Source organism: Choristoneura fumiferana, chromosome Z (genome assembly GCF_025370935.1).
Source record: "Choristoneura fumiferana chromosome Z, NRCan_CFum_1, whole genome shotgun sequence".
NCBI classification, from domain to species: Eukaryota; Metazoa; Arthropoda; class Insecta; order Lepidoptera; family Tortricidae; genus Choristoneura; species Choristoneura fumiferana.
The window spans coordinates 25,464,794-25,484,663 of NC_133472.1; the positions used below are offsets into that span (position 1 = coordinate 25,464,794).

At 39.1% G+C, this 19,870-nt stretch overlaps 1 protein-coding gene across 1 annotated transcript in view; it reads right to left on the bottom strand.

The window, feature by feature from the left end:
* LOC141432540 (intermembrane lipid transfer protein VPS13B-like) overlaps window positions 1-19,870 on the bottom strand; it is a 65,255-nt gene that overhangs the window by 44,456 nt on the left and 929 nt on the right. Inside the window, exons 2-28 of the mRNA XM_074094152.1 lie at window positions 19,530-19,670; window positions 18,983-19,160; window positions 18,801-18,864; window positions 17,279-17,469; window positions 16,672-16,810; window positions 15,377-15,579; window positions 13,674-13,852; window positions 12,365-12,547; window positions 11,843-11,992; window positions 10,183-10,364; window positions 9,942-10,072; window positions 9,645-9,858; window positions 8,269-8,501; window positions 7,837-7,968; window positions 7,565-7,684; window positions 6,538-6,595; window positions 6,172-6,323; window positions 6,022-6,083; window positions 5,125-5,250; window positions 3,865-4,064; window positions 3,145-3,248; window positions 2,501-2,775; window positions 1,330-1,403; window positions 1,241-1,262; window positions 1,029-1,151; window positions 316-437; window positions 141-244 (exon numbers count right to left, since the gene is read on the bottom strand). Coding sequence (XP_073950253.1) covers window positions 141-244; window positions 316-437; window positions 1,029-1,151; window positions 1,241-1,262; window positions 1,330-1,403; window positions 2,501-2,775; window positions 3,145-3,248; window positions 3,865-4,064; window positions 5,125-5,250; window positions 6,022-6,083; window positions 6,172-6,323; window positions 6,538-6,595; window positions 7,565-7,684; window positions 7,837-7,968; window positions 8,269-8,501; window positions 9,645-9,858; window positions 9,942-10,072; window positions 10,183-10,364; window positions 11,843-11,992; window positions 12,365-12,547; window positions 13,674-13,852; window positions 15,377-15,579; window positions 16,672-16,810; window positions 17,279-17,469; window positions 18,801-18,864; window positions 18,983-19,160; window positions 19,530-19,616 — 3,808 coding nt within the window. The 5' untranslated portion in view covers window positions 19,617-19,670. The remainder of the gene's footprint in view (window positions 1-140; window positions 245-315; window positions 438-1,028; window positions 1,152-1,240; window positions 1,263-1,329; window positions 1,404-2,500; window positions 2,776-3,144; window positions 3,249-3,864; window positions 4,065-5,124; window positions 5,251-6,021; window positions 6,084-6,171; window positions 6,324-6,537; window positions 6,596-7,564; window positions 7,685-7,836; window positions 7,969-8,268; window positions 8,502-9,644; window positions 9,859-9,941; window positions 10,073-10,182; window positions 10,365-11,842; window positions 11,993-12,364; window positions 12,548-13,673; window positions 13,853-15,376; window positions 15,580-16,671; window positions 16,811-17,278; window positions 17,470-18,800; window positions 18,865-18,982; window positions 19,161-19,529; window positions 19,671-19,870) is intronic.

The window sequence follows — 19,870 nt, forward strand, 5'->3', positions numbered from 1 at the left end:
AATTTTTTTTTCTTAATGGAAAGATAAGTATTTCAGATTAAACATAAGATTCTTTTATCCCGGTAAAACACAAAACTTCCGTTGGACACAGAGGAACTTGCGGGCGAAGCAATAGGCGATATAACAAAATATAACCAAACCTTCTGGAATCCCATGAGATTCAAAAATTGGCACAAGCTCGGAGGGGTTCTCGCTTAGATTTTCGTCTGATGGAGTATGTTGCTCATCCAGTTCAGACACAGATCTAAAAAGTATAATAGTATCAGGAGTAGTTACGAATTAGGAAATACATACTAATCTATAGTATGTTGATACCTTATAAGTGAACGATGAGAACTGCCATGTGAAGAGGGCTGACGAGGTAGTGTCAGTGGAGAGCGATGCATTAATATATGGAGATGCCTTAAACAATGCACAGCGGCTGCTACCGTATGTACCTGCCACAAAAGAAAGTAATTTTCAAATGTTCCCACTGTGGTGTATCCCGCTGTGACGTATTTCAAGAAACAAAACATAGAGATGAAGTACAACATCTATGTAATAATACTGTTATTACTTTAGCAAATACTACTGCTTACTCGCGGCTCGCACGCGTAAGTCATAGGGGATTTTATTAAATTGCCAAAAATCACATAATGGATTTCATTAGCGATACATATAAAACTCCCGCACCAAATTTGATGTCTTTAACCCTAGTGGACGAAATTTTGGGGTTTTATTCTTACTACCCCGTGGGAATTTCGGGATAAATCGTAGCTTCCCGATCCCATGGGATTAGGGATAAAATGTAGCCTATGTGTATTTCAGACCCCCGTACCACAAAAGTTACAAGTGCTGCAATTCTACAAAATTTTAACATTTTACTAAGAAAAACTTAACAATTTTGTAAAAACGTAGCACTTGTAACTTTTGTGGTACAGGGGCCAGATGTCCAGCTACTTACAGACCAAATTAGCGTGAAGGAATAACATACATATACACACATACTCACTTTCGCATTTATAATATTAGTAGGATTAATTTCTTACCTGATCTTGTTCGAGCCTGACTGTGATAGGAGGAGTGTCAGCGTGTAGGTGTACTCCGATGGAAACCACCGGCCCTTGTATCGTCGTTTCGGTTGGTTCGTGCTTTGAATCTTGTGGCTGGGGCTATTTTTTTAACAAAATAAACCGAAGTATAGTTGTATTGTTGCAATTTTTATATTTAAATAGAAAGTATTAGTAAAGATTTTACTTACATCCACGCTTGGTTTTCTACGTCTGAAAATAAGATGTGACGTCAATAATTGTAGAAAATATATTGCATTGTAAATTTTAATATACTTACTTAGAAGGTCCTCGAACAAACTCTTTCAAAGTTGAAGGTTTGAAGTCAACACCAGTTGTGAAATATTTTATTCTCTGAAAAATAATTACACTTCAGGTCAAAAACATAGTACACCTTGCTCTTAATTCAACTGTCATCTAGTGTAAATGGCTCGACGTAAAACTAGAATAATATGAATATGATGACCTCAATATGACCTCAAGCTTCGCAGTCAGGTTCTCTAACCACTAGACGACCAGATGGCCTAGTGGTTAGAGAACCTGACTGCGAAGCTTGAGGTCCCGGGTTCGATTCCCGTGTCGGGGCAGATATTTGTATGAAAAAAACGAATGTTTGTTCTCGGGTCTTGGGTGTTTACTATGTATTTAAGTATGTATCTATCTATACATATAATTATATTTATCCGTTGCTTAGTACCCATAACACAAGCTTTGCTAAGCTTACTTTGGGACTAGGTCAATTGGTGTGAATTGTCCCGTGATATTTATTTATTTATTTATTTATGATAAATAGTAGCTTATGCAACTGTTACGTAATGAGGGTCCTTAAAACAAGTGTGGTTTTATGAAACGAAACGAGGCGCAACCGAGTTCCATAAAAGGATCACATTAGTGTTTTAAGGCCTAATTACGTACATTTGCTTACATTATTTTATTTACCTACATACAATATTATAAATACTCTAAAGCCGAGTTTAGACTTGCAAGAAAAATCGTGCAAGTTGCATTATTTTTCTTGCAAGTTTAAACTCGGCTTAAGATGGGTTCAGAAATCGATGACAAATGACCTGCATTGCATTACTGACTTTTTCTACCGGTAACATATCTATATCTATATCTTATTATATTTAGCCTATAACTGTGTCCCACTGCTGGGCAAAGGCCTCTCCTCTTGACTTCCACATAAATAAATAAATTAAAACAGATAAATAAAATTTAAAAACATACCAGTGTCATTTTGTATCGAGAAAATGTTGTATCTCTGCGTACTAGAATAGAGGCCCATTTAAATTGTGTTGATTTTGACCGCTGTTCCAAATTTGAAAATAATTACAGTACTATATTTGATACTGTAATGGACATTACGTTACTGCTATTACCTATTACACAGACAAGAAAGTTGTCGTATTAAAATCGGTTGTTTAATGCTGGTCATAGTTAACAGTAATTACCGTCTCCTCAGGCGTATGGCCGGTTGTTTTCTGGTCTTGCTGCGGTTTAGTCCACGACCGTATCTGCATCGTTTTGGTGACCACTGACAGTGTGACGGTGGTAGTGACGGGCTCGAGCACGGTGCGCGTTTTGACGGAGCCGCTCGGGATTTTGAGTTGAGAGCGCAAGCCGGTGGCGCGTTCGCGGCCTGTGTCCACGATGTCACGCGCCTCCACCGTGTAACATGACACGTCGCCGAGCCGTAGCTTCCATGGAAACGAATCCATGTTCTCTTCTATATCATGAACATTAAACAAACGTATTCAATAAAAACAGTTCATTCAGCTTATTTTTATTCAATAATCTAGAATCCCACAAATATTATAAATTCGAAAGTTTGTAAGTCTGTTTGTTTGTTTGTTTGTTTGTTATTGTTACCTACTTCATCACGTCTAAACCACTGAACCGATTTAATTTAGACTCGGTATACAAATAGTTTGAATCTCGGAGAAGGACATAGGAAACTTCTTATCCCGGAAAATTGCATAGTTCCTGCGGTATAGCGATAAACGAATTTTGCGCGGACGGAGTCGCGGGTAACGGCTAGAATAATATAATAGGTACAGTTTATTTACAATTATGAAGAACATAATAAAATGCTTACGATTTTCTTCTGATGGCTGTGTCCTTAGTGTCGGACCGTCATGTCGAATGTCGTTCCAGAGATACTTCATCATAACATTCGAATTGAACGTTACTTTTCCCACACTGTTAAAAAAAAAACTTTAAGTAGCTGTCTTAGGCAATAGTGTGGCATTTATTATAGATCTATACGGTGCCTAATAAAACGAAATAATTGTACAGAGGCCAAATCATGTATATCAATATCACTGGAAGTGGCCTAAAGCCTTGTATTCATGGTAAACATTTTATTGAGCAACATTGTTGAATCAACGTGTTGCTGAGTTTTCGCTCACCAATCGGTAACATGGCAACATGACACAATAGCTCAGCAACACGTTGATTCAACAACGTTCCTCAACAAATGTTTACCCAGAATACGGGGCTTAATGAATGAGCGTAGCTTGTGGTGGTTAATTTTATCTAGCTGCGCGACAGATTTGGATCCAACAGTGCCGACCCACTGTGAATTACAAAAATAATCAGCAAATTGGTAGATTTTGAATTAAATATGACATTTTGTTTAAAATTCCACTATTTTGTACTAATTTGTTCCCTGGTGTTAGCATTTTAAACTTAATACGGTGTACATAAAAACCACGTGATTAAAATGGTAGCAATGAAAAAAAAAGTTTCTACAGCAGTTACTCCGGCCACAGCAACGACCGGCCCGACGGCGCCTACAATAAGGTGAACAAAGCACCTGAAGGCGAGCACGTGGTGCGAGACGGCGGCGTGCCGCTCCATGGCGTCGCGCAGCGTGGCGCAGTCCACGGCGGACGCGCTGCTCGCGGTGAAGTACAGCAGCACCATGCCCAACTCCACGCTCACCAGCATGCGCTGCAGCCGCGCGTGCAGCTGCAGCAGCCGCTCCGGCTGCAGGAGCGACTGCCGCGGCGCCGCCTACAACAATGCCGAAGTGAGCAGGAAAGTGGACAGGACGAGTGTGTGCACACACGATACTTCTGATGCCAATGCCATCGCCACTCGCGCTGCCCAGTGCTACTTGTACTATTACTTATTCTGTGCCAGTGCTCCCCAAAATAACGGTTGCTTGTGCGGAAGTTAAAGAACCGGCAGCGTGTGCAGCAATGCGTGTTTACATTCTGCTGTGTCACACACTTTAGTACCTTGTCACTACACGTCTTCTGGCAATTTTATACAAACGTTCAAACATGAAGTCACAGCGACAAGGTAGTAAAGTGTAAACATATCTTCTATGAGGAACTTCTTTTCCGTTTTGTATTTTATATCGATTTAAATATCGAAAATAATTATGTATCGCAAAAAGACACAAAATCAAAGTTATTTCGACGTCTGCCATTGTCGAAACTCGAAAGCGAAATGAGTAGTAGGGCAGTATGTAAACACACTCGAGCTCAAACTTGCTGCACAGTAGGTAATTAGGGAATTATTGCCGGCAGCGCAAGGGGCAGCGCAAGGGGTTGAATGTAAAGCGAGTAGAAATTGGGCGCTTTCAAACGCGCGCTTTACCAACGCACGTTTTGAGAACCAGGAGTTCTGTTGATGTGTACACATGCAAGCGCGCGCTTCTGGTGAAGCGTGCTTCAAACGTGCGTTCACCTATTTCCGTACGAACGCGCGTTGCGCGAGCGTTAGCTGCGCGCTTCGAGATATATGCACCGCCATTGTCGTAAATTTGATCGCGCGCTTTTGTGTAAGTAGAGTAGATGCAAGTTGTGAAAATGATGTCGAACATTTTGATATTGATAATGCTCGCCGAACGCCGGGTGTGTTTCCACTAGTTCCATTGACAGTGCTATTCTATTATAGTACTGTCAATGGAACTAGTGAGAACACAGCGAACGCCGTGCTGAGCACTGGGTGTGTACGCTATCAACGCGCGCTCAACGTAGCGCCGAGCGCCCAATGTGTACCCGCTCTAAATGTAGGATAAACAAATATAGCAGCACAGCAGTGATAGTATTCGTAGTTCATTTACCGGCTGCGGCTGAGTGGCGGCGCGCGGCTCGCCTGGCTCGCTGCTGGAGCCGCCGCTGCGCGGGCGCACCGCGTGCACTAACTCCGACCCGGAGCCCGTGCGACTCGCGCCACGCCCGCTTGATGACTGAAAAACATTTTAAGCACCGTAATTTTTATGGACTTCTTTTTTTAAAACAAGCTTTTTCTGACCTTATTAGCATTACGATGCCACTTATCAAGAAGCGTCAAGTAGTAAGTAAAATAAAAGGCGAGCTTTAGAAGAAAAATCGTTTAAAAGGAGAGGGTAGGCAAAATAAGGTTGGGAACCTATGGTTTAGATGGGTTCTCTATTGGATGGCATAAAATTATTTGTAATACTATTGTTACGCATAATTGCTTTTAGCCGAACTAGCGATGCGCATATTCATCATGACGCGTATTTTTACGCATAAATACAGAAAGCATCATCTTCATGACGACTAACGTCAAATAGCATAAATACAAAAAGTCATAATAATAAATTTGCAGTAAGTCACGGCAAAGTCATTTAATAAAACATGTATGTATGTATGTATGTAAACTCTTTATTGTACAAAAGAAAATTAACAAAACATTACTGACAAACTTTAAGATACTTGTACAAAGGCGGACATGATATTATTTCGATAATTAGAAGAGAGAGTGAATATTATAACGTTCACCAACTTATGTAACCCTGAACGATTATGTATGAGGACTGTGTTTATCGGCTTTTAATACACACGGCGATAAATTTCCACTCTCTGAAAGTTAACCTATTTTGACTTTTTTTATATGTGAACGGTAAAAATCAATGTTATTGAAATTGCAATTGTAAATAATTCGTATAAAAATAAACACAAAAATTTAAAATAATACTTGGGTACAAATTACTTACAGGCGGTGTGGCTCGACGGCGTAAGTAAAATTGCGATGAGCTTTTTGGTCCGATAAGCGATTCTGCAATACGTGAAGATTCATAAAATGAGCAAAAATCCTATTAGGTATATGACGAATGTGAAAGTTTGATGAGACGGAGTTCTCTTACCAGAGGTGGCTTTCACTTGTGGTTTGTAACCAAGCCAAGCTATGAAAAGCGGGTCCATGCAGGCGGCCATCGGTTCGGACCAAACGCCGATGTAATCAAGAGAGTCTTCAAACTGCTCCTCGCACCACTGCACTGCCACGCGAAGAAACGATCTGGACAAGAAATAACAACAGTCCGTGCCTTAGCGGCGGTAAGTAAGGTATTAAGAACGAGACTTTATCAGAAGCCTGAAGTTTCGACTTCGCGGGCGGGAAGACTGAACGCTTTTGAATCGAGATTATTAATTCTCAGTCCACCCGTGAACATACCTTACAAAAAATAAGCATAACCTTGTTATAATTTTATTAGTCAAAATTTAAGTCTTACGTTGACGTCGATAAATCTGGAGCCGAGAAAAGCCACGCCTGCTTCAATCTTCCTTCACCTGTAAAAAATACCCAATGTGGTACATTTTGATTCAGTGAGCGAATTAAAGTCTAGTACGGGATACGAGGGCTGCACTGAAAGTTTCGGGAATCCAAAAAGGTGTTCCCTAGAAAGAGGTACAGTTAACAATCTATGTACATAACAATGAAAAGCTGCTAATTTATGCTGCCACGGGTGATTAGATGATGCTGGTATCACGGCATCTGTGTACGTGGGCTTTCGGTAAATTTTGAATTGGTAGGTAGTTTTGAAGGAAGGTTTAAAAAAAATATTAATAATTTGTGGGTAGTTTTGTTTTGTTTCATAAAACGTATGTGGGTACTTGGGGAGTTACAGTGACAAGTTAAAACGGTGGTTGTGGTTCGTTAGTCTAACAACTGGTAGCATGGTGTACGGTTGTGTCACTCTGAAGATGAGCTCTGGTTGGGTTCGAAACGCGTCAGTGTAGTGTGGTGGTGGTGATAGATGGGTTTGTGTGATTTGTGTGTTCTTACAGTGTGGAGGTGGAGGAACTGCATGAACACGCATATTTTGCATAAGCTTAGCTATCGTAAGGTCGCGGGTGAGCAAGGAAATTATTTTAGTTCATTGATATGGACCTCCGCAAAGTAACGCCTGATTCAATAAATTATTTAAAATAAAGATTTCCATCAAAAAATTAAAATATACTCAGCGGGGCAAAATTTGGCCCAGTCTACATACAAAATTACCTATTGCTGCATACATTTGATGGCCAGATTTTTTGCCGCTCAGTATATTTTATCTTGATTATCTAATACAGTTTTTTAGTAGGAAGTCGGTTTCTGACAAATGTGGAAACAATAAATATCTTGAATTCTGCAAATATTTTTCGATAACGGCAACACCTTTGTTTACATTTTTTCCGTGGGATTAAAAATCCGAGTTTAGGTGTAGTAGTTACTGTTGTATACAATGCATTCAACCCGTAAAATAACCGCTAACTTACTCGGTGAATGAAAGGCCATCACTCGTGCCGATTGTATCATCACAATGTGGGTGTTAATTTGACGCGTGATGAAACCGCGCACCGACAAATCTTCTATTGTTGCGTCGATCGCCACTGATTCTGTTTCAACACACACTATTTATAATACATCTTCAGCAAAATAACGAAAAACAAAAATAAACACGTTTTCGATAATAGACTTGTATAGACCTCTTTGTCCGAATAACATTGTCAAGCAAGATCCAACTAAAATAGTTGATTTTTCCGCAAACCTTCGTCATTCAAAGCATCTTTGGCCAGTTCAGTATAGCGGAGCAGTAGTGAAGGCCGCCGCGCGATCAGAGACTCTACTACTTGCCACGCCGCTTGCAGCCGCGCAGCAGAGCCGCAAGTGTTCAGTTCATCTGTGGTGGTAAAAACGTAATATGAATCATATTAAATAAGATTTATCCGGATGACTCACGTCTTAAATCAAGTTTAGGTGGCCAATTATGTAAATCAATGAAATTGACATTTTGTTGGATTTTTTTTAAATAACAATTTCATAAGTACCGAATACCATAAATTTATAGTAAGTAAGGAACTTTATTAAGCAAATATGTAGAATTATTGAAAATCGGATGAAATAAATTTGCTAGCAATCAGGGAGGTCCCTATTGAGCTTTAGAGCACACAAGGCTCAAACTAAAAGCAGCATCACGTACGTATTTTAACACTGTAGCTAGTGTTGACGGTGTCTCGTCTCGCGAACATCTCTGGATGCAGCAGTACGTGCAGCACGGCGCGCAGGTCGGCGCGCGCCACGGGCCGCGGCGGCGAGTCGCCCGGCGCGCACAGCCGCGCCTCGATCGACGTGAGCGTGGCCGACACGTGCAGCCGCGCACCCTGCCACAGCGGACCCTCGTCTTTCGGCATTTGACATGCTGCGGAACATACCCTACGCAGAAAAGACGCATGTCAAAATATTAGAGACCTTAAGTACGACAATCTATCCTTCAGAGTGAAATTAGCCCGCTCTGATATTCACGTGTTGTATAATTGTTTTCATCACACTTGCTCGTAAACAGTGTCGTGACATGCAGGCTACCTTGGTTGCAACCCTCCAAATAAAACCCTCGACCTTAATGTGCTTGTCATGAAACCCGTGGTCGGTAAATGAGTCATTGCCCGTACTAATTTTCTTTTCATGAAGCCCAAGGTCGGTAAATGAGTTTTCCTCCAACTATGCTTTAATTTCATTATAACCGCACTAAATACCCAGCACAAAGCAGACTTTTCTTTTCTAGAGCAGAAAAAATTTATGAAAATCCTTTATTGCATTGTTTTCGTTTTTTTTTTAATTGCACTACCAAAGAGGTGACACAAGTATTTGTGCTATAAAATTAACCTGCATAGTGTAAAAAAATCTAGCGTTAGGTTGCTCAACCTTACGGTCTTATGAAATTTGACAGATTGCGTACAAAAATTCGTTGCTGCCAATCCTACCAAAAACAGTAAGAAGCCGTATATTTTAAAAAAACTTCGTGTGTTTGGTTGGCCAACCTGGCGCCCATCCGAAATTTGACAGATCGCGGGTAAAAATATCTGCTACTGGCTACTAACTCTGCCAAAAATAAAGTAAGAAATAAAAAAAATCAAAGTGCGAATGTAAACTTACAAAAATGGAATCATCGAGTGCTAGTGACATTTCTTTCCTATTAATTGTTTAGCATGAGTTTTTTTTTCGTCTGCTATTACAGTAATAGTTGAAAGAAAAGCAGATAATGCACCTCGCCTTAAGTAATTTATATTGCCTTCGTGCTTTTTAAAGCCCTCGCTGACGCTCGGGCTCCAAATCGGCACTCGGTGCAATAATAAATAACTTTCCGCTTGGTGCAACAATCTACTATTGTTATTGCATGGTGTGCTGCAGCGCCTGCAGTCTTCGACTTCGGGTTTCTAATAGAATCTCGTTCTTAATTCCCTTATTTATTTACCGCCCTTAAGACACAATGTACTATTAATCTCACATATATTACTCTCTCCCGATCAGCAATCAGAAGAGTAGTTGTAATAAATTAATCACACAGTCAAAAATTACCTATGCGGATAAAGTGGCAACGACACTGTTAGCCGTGCCTGTGGTACTTCGACATCAAGCACCAGGGGTGCCAAAGTTGGCTTTTCGGTTAAAGAGTGATCCCAAGGTATCATTCGCACACGTAACCCCTGAACGTTGATGTTCATTCGACGCTGAGGCAGATTCTCGTAAAGTGCCTCGCATTCTTCAACTGTTAATGTTCTCATTGGAATATCTGCCGAAAAATGACGTATTTAGCCACTGGAACTTTTATAAATCTCCAAAATCACTATTAGAATATTATTTAAATAGGGTTACCAGGACTGGGAACAGGCGGCAGGTCTTGGAAAATAGTTCGGACCGCTGATAGTCGATGAATGAGTCCCATGCAAAGTCGTATATCAAGCGGTTTAATGTTGATCTTCAAGTTATTATCTTCTTCCCAATCACTAAAAAATGATTCAAAACTATAATAAGTGTCCTTACTTGTTACGACGCATACGACGTTGTCGTATATTAAATGAATGCGTGATTCATTGTAGCGTTTTTAACAACTTACCTGTACTGAAAATCGATAGGAGGGCTGTCGTAAGGGTTAGATATTGCAGTAGGCGGAGATCTGACGTGAGAGTATTCTAGGAATACAACCGGTGACATTAATCGCCAAAGGTCTTCATCGTCTTTTCGCTCTACATCCTCTTTAGCGGTGTCAAAAGTAGTGTCTATGTTTGGTTCGATCACCTGAAATACATAGTAAGTCAAAAGTTTTAACTTAAAAACTGTACAACAAACAAAAAACAAAACCTTTAAAATGTTAGCGGAATTTAATTTAAAATCTATGCTCAAATACAAGTTTAATACTTTTGTACGGCGGGAGAGAGTAATTTCGCGAGAAAATCGAATAATACAATACAATACAAAGACTCTTTATTGTACACCAGATACAGCAAACAGCAGAAGCGTTACAGAAAACAGATAGGCGGCCTTATAGTTTAAGAGCGATCTCTTCCAGTCAATCTTTTTTACAGAAAGAAGGAAGAACTAGTTTACCACAAGGTGGTGCATCAAAAGTAGATCAGAAAATTATAACGCATAATTATATCGTACATATATTAAATTCACGTCTAAAATAAATATAGGCAGTGAGATAAACAGCAACAAATAAATAAATAAATAAATGTAGTATATTTTTATTGTACACTTAATTGTTTTTTTTAGTATTTATTATTATTTAATTAATTTTGATGTAAATGTGACTATAATCTTCAATAAATTAAGTGGAATAAATAAATTATCATAAAGCTAATTATTACAAGATGACAGATAGTGCTCCTTAAGCATAGATTTAAATAGTAGAGTTGCGCCCGCTCGGTCTTTAAAGGGAGCGCTCCGATCTCGGTCAATCGGTCAAATGTAGTTCGGTCTTTTAGTTCCTTTAGCTCCGACCAGCTCCGACCGAAACAGGGAAAGAGAAAGGGAAGGGAGCGAGTTTAGACTCCAATCGGTCATGAACTGAACTGGGAGCTAAAGATCGGAATGTTAAAAAATAAGGAGTATAACAAAAAAATTACGTTGTAATGAGATAAAAAAATCAAATATTTATTTGTTGTCGTAGTGTTTAGTTTCGTAAAATAAATGCGTCTCTCTCGCACTTGAGCAGGATACGCTTTGAAATAATACTAGTCTCGTTCACATCGACCGAGCACCGCACCATGCCGTCCGCTCCGGTCTTTACCTATTCGTTTCCTCGTTCACTCGCTCACTCCCAGCTCCCGCTCCGTTTTAGCTCCGGAGCCAAAAGAGCGCGGACCGAGACCGAGACCGATTAAGATCGTTTACGAGGAACTAGTTCTTTTCGGTCCGCGATGAGAATTCATTCTTTTTAGTTCTTAGTTCAGGACCGACTCAAGCCTATTAAATAGTGACAAAGATTTTGCGGGTCGTAAGTCAATCGGAAAGGAATTCCACAACCAAATAGCCTGGACAGTATAAGAATATATATAGAATTTGGAGTTAGATAGAGGCACGGTAAGGAGAAAGTTCTGAGAGCATCGAATAGAAGTTAGGTAATACGTAAGTGATCCAGACAGGCTATATTGTTCAGCCTTCACCAGGTCGAAGCAAAATTTTGCCTCGATAGAAAAGAATGATCGGCGAGTCAAAGGAGGTACTCGTACCGGGACATTTCTCTGATCCAAGAAACCTACAAAAGTTCTTACCTCGCCTCGATTAGGTGACTCACTGCATTCTTCCTCTGCTGCTTCTGCTAACTCTACTTTGTATTCTAAGGTCTCAGCAGGCCATGTCCAGGGTTCTTTTTCATCTTCACCGTTTTTCCTGTCTAAATATATTGTAGGTTTCTCGTTGAGCTACGTAAGAAAAAACTATTATTTAGCAAATTTATCTAAAAACCGATTAAAGATAATCAATTTTTCTTCGTTGTTACAACTAGATAGTATGTCACGTAGCGCTTTAATACATAACTAAGAAAAAAAATCTCCCTTGTTTATCTTACCACAGGAGAAATCTCTCTCCAAGCGGATGTTGTGCGAAGAAAATTCATTGAAATCAGTTTACAAGCGCAGGAAATGTCGGACGGACATAAATAAAAAAAACACAGCCGATAATCTCTTACTTTTCAGAAGACATTTAAGATACCTACGACTAAATTTTGAAAAAGCCAAGAATGTCTAAATAGTGTAACGAAAGGTAGTTGGTTATGTGTGCGCGTTGCCACTTACGGCTTCTAGGTTTTGCATGCCGCAGACGCACTTTCCGTGCGAGGCGAGTCGCAACGTGCGCGCGCCGAAGCGCACGCGCAGGGCGGTAGGAGCGCACAGCGCCGCGCGCGCCGCCGCGTGCGCTGCGCTCAGCTCGAGCACCCCGCGCGCGCGCTTGCGGGAACCACCCTCAATCTCTAGCACCTGGCAACAATAAATAATACATAAACAGGGTGTTCGGCACGTGGGCCATCAAATTTTTTTGGGATATTGTTGGGTTATTTGCTATATTTTCGCCCCTGGACCTTGGGTCCTAAGGGTCATGGTTTTGGAGATATGATTTTTTAAATGTTTGTCTCAAATTTCCCGAAATCCCGCCTTTAAACGTTCGTAGTTTTTTATTAATGTATGTAAAATTATTATTTATTCTATTTAATACTTGGTAATACATGCTTGTTCAAATTATAAAAGTTTTTATTATAATTCGTAGTCTCATAGGGTACGAGGATTTTTATTCCAAAAAATTACTGATTGTGTGAAAAAAAATCCTAATTCGAAAATTAATTATTAAAAATCAAAAGACGATTGAGCAGTTCATTCTCTTTAAAATACTTCTCTAGCTACCTTCCTAACTAATTGATTTTCGAAGTAGGATTTTTTCACATAATCAGTAATTTTTTGGAATAAAAATCGTGGTACGTCCCTCTGAGACTATGAATTACGTGTAATAAAAACTATAATTATTTGAACAAGCACGTATTACCAAGTATTAAATACAAAAATAATCATTTTACATACATTCATAAAAAAGTTACGAACGTTTAAAGGCAGGATTTCAGGAAATTTGAAAAAAAAAACATTTAAAAAATCATATCGCCAAAACCGTGATCCTTAGGACCCAAGGTCCAAGGGTGAAAACATAGCAAATAACCCCAACAATATCCCAAAAAAAATTGACGGTCCATGTGCCGAACACCCTGTATAGGCAGTTTTGGGTAGGTTATCTATGGGCCACATTTTCGAGCAGTGTCCTGAAAAATTAGCTTTTTACGAAAATTCTTTTTATGCTGGATGTCTTCTTCTAAGCCTTCTTGACAGAGTAGTTGTGGTCGTCGGCGGCGAACGGTGGTATTTGTGTCATTTGTGATTCGTTAAATAACTACATAAGCCAATCAAGCAATACTGCAACGACCAACGGATCTCTTGATACTAACGCTATCTAGCAATATTGCGCCTATCAAGAAACCCTTATTAAATGTTTTCTATAGCGTTAATATGTGGTAACCTAACCTTAGATATAGTCCAAAAAACAAACTCAAGAGTATCTCACCTTAAAAACTAACGAGACATGGTCAAAGTAGGCAGTAAAGAAGATCGGGATGGGCGTGGGCGGCAGCGTGGCCTCCTCCACGCCGCCCTCTTTGTCCATCCAAGTGGGCAGCCATGACCAAGCCCACTCGGACCAGCTCTCCGAACGCACCGGCTCGGCTGAGTTGGCTGACGTGGCATCTGTTGATTCATGCATTACGTTATTGACTTAAGAAGCACTTTAAAACAAAAGCTATAAAGGACAATTTCCTAGCTTCTTATTCAACCTCAACTTTGCAATAACCATCAAAATCAACCACTGCCTGCTGCTGGACAGAATTGCTTTGCGATGCATATACAACATAACATAAATATTCATAAAACAGATTGAAAGGGTCTGCTAAATAAATAACCGTAAATTTCTATCTACATGTATTACGGTTCTCAAGAAGCGACTCGAGATTGGTTAATTAACTAAATGAGCCAATCGCAAGCAAACGTCAAACGGACCTCACGATACTAACGCCATCTAGCGATGTTTCATCTCTTCGGAAACGTAATAAAAAAGATTTTATAACAAAAACAAGTAAATAGTTGTGTTCGTCGTAAAACAGTCATAGTACACACTGAAAATTTCAATTGGCTACCAATTTTGGTTCAAAGGCTTTGTAATACGCTTTCGTTTCTACCCAATAGATATAGATCCTGTAAAAATTATCAAAGAAAATTATTACGAGCAAAATATTTTATCATTAAATAGCTGATTCGCCGGCTTAAACTTTTATATCTACATACAAGGCCGTTTAACTCATATTAAAACGACGGATGTAGCATTCGCTCAAGTCATTCATGTTCGTTAAAACATCAACATACTCGGTAACATAAATCTCTTATAACGAGAGTTGCATCTAGCTTATTTTCGCATTTTTTTCTGCCACCTTTCGTGAGGAACGCGAGTTACACAATATGTGCATTCACCATATGTTTACACCCATGTTAAAATTGATTATGCTCCTACGAACTCATAGCAAAGCAAAATAAACATTTCCAAAGACTAAGGTGGCTATTGTTTGCGAGCTATTTTCGGTAAATGGGAAATTGCGCGTTGCCTGCTCCTGTCAATATTATTTAAATGGAAATTTGCTATCATTTGGGGATTTTTGGGGCGAACAATCAATCTAGATTGGTGTTATAACATGTTATACTCGTGTTTTTGGGGCGAACAATCAATCTAGATTGGTGTTATAACATGTTATACTCGTGTTTTTGGGGGCGAACAATCAATCTGGATTGGTGTTATAACTTGTTATGCTCGTGTTTTTGGGGGCGAACAATCAATCTAGATGGTGTTATAACAAGGTTATAACTTGTTATACTCGTGTTTTCGAGTTATAGCCCCAGCGCAACTCGCTCACCAGGCACTTAGGTACAAATCAAAAAGTATACAAAAATCGCGAAAGATCTAAATAAAGCATTCCACAAATACGTTCGCCACGCAGACGTTCATGACATTTTAAAAAACAGACCACACGTACAGTCAGCCAATTTGATTTCTATGCCACTGAAGAACCTTGTCATTTGGCATACGTTACTCGCTTATCATTGTCACAGACAAATTAAATTATTTACTAAGATGAAGTTCCACTGTGGCCAGGAAATCAATCTGTTTGACTATATGAATGCACCTCGGAAGCATTTCTTATTAGAATTTATTTTCATACTAACGCAAGGGAGTAGTCAGATTCGTGGCCGACTGTTTGGGCGCCGGGGGCGGGGTAGTGATCTGTATCTGAGTTCGCTCTCTCAGCAGCCGGAGCAGGAGCGTCAGCTGTTCGCTGGTGACGCTCCACGCCAGCTTCGAGGAGCGGAGTTGCACGCTGAGGTTGGATGCGCGCCGCGTGCTGGCAGAGACTAGTCGCGTCAACACCCTGGATAGTTAAGTTGCGATGCTTGAATATTGGAAAGAAATCGACTATGATCTCAATTTAGAAAAAAAGTTTTTTTTTTTTTCAAATTAGGCTCTGGCCATCAGAGAGTAATTTTGCTAGTGTCTAGTCTAGTATATATGGTCTTTATTCGGTTAAAATTTAGGAAAAGATAAATGAAATGATGGTGTATGAACGGCGCTCAAAAAAATAAGTTAAATTGGGATGTCCCAATTTTTGACAACATATAATAAATCGAAAACCATTTGGAGAAATAGGCTTTGTGAAGCGTTTTCAGAAAACAGATTCCAAAAATGTGATAAACTGAATTAAATAAACAAAATTTAAGTAATGACTCTCCTTTCACCCCTGCAGTGTCTCGTCACAAAGGCAGTTATAAAGCAGGTCTACACTCGGTAGCAAATTGACCATTTGAAATGTTCCTGTCCTGCTTTATTATAAGCAAAGAGTGACAAAGCTAGAACTTTAATCACATGATGCGCACCTGGCCTTAAACAGTTGTCATTTATCGTAAAGTCCGAAATGTATATGAGTATTTCCAATGTATTTTTACAAATTAAATTATTAAATTACTATGTTACAAGTAAATACAACAGAATTGAAATATCAGATTTTAATAAAAAGTATCTATTTACTATCACACCATTAGATAAACAGGATTAATTGAAGCTAAAAGAAGAGAGATAAATAAAACTATTTGTCACGGTTCATTTAGGGCCTTGCTTGAATTATTGTCAAATTGTAATGACACAGATTATGTTATGTACGACCTGAATTTTTCTAGGCAATGGAACGTGGCTGTCTCCCTGTGACGTCATACTCGTACAGCGTACTTCGTAAAAAAATGGTAAAAAATTAAATACTCATCCAAATTCAAAATCAATGAAAATGGTACCTTAAAATTTCTTATTCTTTCCAAAAATAAAATAAAAACTATAGTTTTTTTTTTTGGTGCATCCTAATTGTATCTTAGCTGTGTCACAAAACTTTGTCAAAATGAACGTCAACAAAATAATTATAACTTTTTGACATATATTTCTACGGTGCAAACGTTTACTATATTATATTAGGTACCTAAGATCCAGCTGGCACCGATAGAGCAGCGGTTCTTGATAAAACCTTATTTTGCCGTCGGAATCAGCACGATCCAGGCACAACGTCAGGTCGTCCAGGCGAACTAATCGCCTAATGATTGGCTCCGATTGATCAATGTCTGCAAGTAAAATAAATAAACCAAATGCTTCAGTTTAGCCAAAAACTACATAATAATCCCCCTAGCAACAAAGATATTAAGTTTTTCCAAATTAAATATCATTCTTGAAACCATATACTACTAATATCAGAAATCTGATACGAAAATTATCCATAACTTCCATTGTGACACAATGGAAAAAGTTAATGGAAATTATAACTACCTACCTGCTAACGCAGCTTTAACGGTGTGCAACTTTTTGGTCTTCACCCATCTATAGGTTATGAATAAAATTGAAAGAACTGAAAAAAGTCCGAAAGCTTTGCTGTTTTTCACGTATGTACGTTTCGAAATGTGGTCTACACTCCCCTAAAGGTTTGCATTAAATTTTGCATTTTTTATGTAAAATTTGACTGGCTATTACAGACTTCAAAATGCTTTGTGTCAAGGAAGGTTATTGGTTATTAGACTTCAATAAGGTGAAGTTACCAGCGAAGGTAGGCTGCCAGTCCAGTCCGGCGCTCTCGACAGAGAGGTGTTTGACGTTGAGCGACAGTACGATGTCGTCTTGCACGTATTTGACGATGAGGTGATGCACGCGCAAGGAAATATTGCTGACAATGCGCCGCACCAGCGCCTGCATGTAGCCCGGCGGCGCCTCCACCACCTGCGGCTTGCGACTAACAAGACAGCACATTAATATCCCCCCAAGACACTCTTATACCGGTTATTCAGACGCGATCAGGGTCAACCCTGCACAATTTAGTAAGTGTATACCATATTTTTGTTTTTAATGGGCATTACTGATTTGCCACCAACAAAAAATATATGCAGGAGAAAATGTACAGTCAAGGGTATAAATAAATATATATGTCGGCGGCCGATCGTAAAATCCGCCAGATCACGAAATTCCTAGGCATACCTATCGTGAAATGGCGCCGTTTCATGAATTGGCTAAGGGACATCCGCCATATCATTCAAAACTCACGGTTTAACGATTTGCCTAGTGACGTTTAGGCAGATCATGAAATTCCTAGGCATATCATGAAAGGCCGCCATTTCGGTTCTGGCACTTAGCCGGTCGCTGCCGCGACACGCTCGCTTCGCTCGCTCGGCTCGAGCATTGTGGTCACAAGATATTTTTTATGGCATAGAGGGCAAACGAGCAGACGGATCGCCAGATGGTAAGCGATTACCGTCACCCATGGACACCTGCAACACCAGAAGAGTCACAAGTGCGTTGCATGCCTTTAAGGTAGGAGTACACTCTTTTCTTGAAACTTGAAGTTCATATCGGTCCAGGAATACTGCAGGTGATAGTAAATTTCAGAGTTTTGCTGTACGAGGCAGGAAATTTCTTTCTTTTTCATTTTTAATAATAATAAGATATGGCAAAATCAGGAGATGTCAAATACCGTATTGTATACAACTAAAGCTAGACAACCAAAACCAGTGAGGGACGAAGTTAGAATTATACTCGCAATGGCAACTTCGTCCCTCACAGGCAATGGCTTTTTGCTCTGGCTGGCTCACATAGATAAGTGAAATGATTATGTTGTAGCCTCATTTCTCCCAGCCTTTTAAACTTAATATTAATCTAAGACACTTTAATACGGTATTTGACAACTCCTGATTTTGCCATATCTTAATATTATTATGAAAATATAGATATACAGATAGTGTTTAGCGAAGAGAAAATTTAAATCGGTTGAAAATTGGATTTATAGTGATTTTTTAAAAAATCTATATACCTGTCTCTTTCTCAAATGCTTTTCTCTATGCAGCAAGTATGGTGGTACAGGCGTGTGACGTCACATGCCTTTCTCTGTCTAATCTTGAATTTCAAACCTTTATAACTTTGTTATTTGTAAAGGTAGCTTAAAAATTGTTTTTCTATTTGATAACAGGCATTGTGTAGTTTTAATTTATAAATCATATACAAAATAGTCAAATACCGTATTCTTAGTTCCATAAAGTTTAAAGAAATAAAAAGTTTTAAACTTTATATTACCTTGGCGATTCTGGTGGTAAGCTTTCATCAGACGCTGCAGGCGGGTGTAGACTAAGAACACACTCTGAATAATAAAATAACATTTTAAATCATCATCAACAGTTTTAAAAAGGACACAAATTTTAATATTCAAAAATCATATAACTGATTTCTTCAATCAAAAATAACTAACATAAACTTACCAATAGTGTCTATTGTCACAACAATGGGCTCTGACATAATCTTTGTCCATGGTACTTGTATAAGCAATTCATGAATCCTTCCAGAAACAAGTGTGAATGGCAGTGCAACTTCTTGTTGTAATACATCTGCTTTGAGGACCAAATTGTGCAAAGCCACTCCACCACCCCAAAGAGAAACCTGTTATAGAATAACTTTAACATCACTGAACCCAATTAATTATAATAACCGAACCAACAAAAAGTTGGAAAAACCCCTGACTTTGTCACTTCAAAGTTCAATATCTCAAAAACGGCTGAACCGATTTTGATAAAACGTCTAAGAACCATTGCTAGAAAACCTGCTTTCATTTAAAGAAACTGTATTGAAGCCAGTCCACCCGTTTAAGAGCTACAGTGCCACAGACAGACAGACACACACACACAGACACACACATAGCGGTCAAACTTATTACACCCCTTTTTTTTTGCATTGGGGGTTAAAAAGAAATTTAAAACAAACACTTGGACCTCAACAATTAATATTTATACTTTTATATTTAAAACTCACTTGTGCATCAGCAGGTTTGAAATCTCGTACATATTTGTCAACATAACTCAGCAATATTGGAGTGACATATGACTCGATTTTGAACATTTTGAGTGTGGCTAAAGTTTCAAACTTAATGTCCACATTTCTGATTCAAAGCAGCTGTAACAAATAATTCATAAATTATAGCAGACAATGTAAGAACAATACATTAAATCAAAAGCCACCTCGGTGAGCTTTTTAGCAAACGCCTGATTACATAGGTTACTCCTGCTAGCTGTTCAGACACCAGAGGAAAATTGATGGTATCTGCTGGACATGTCCGGGATGTAGAAGAATTTTATCAAGAACAAAACAGAGAC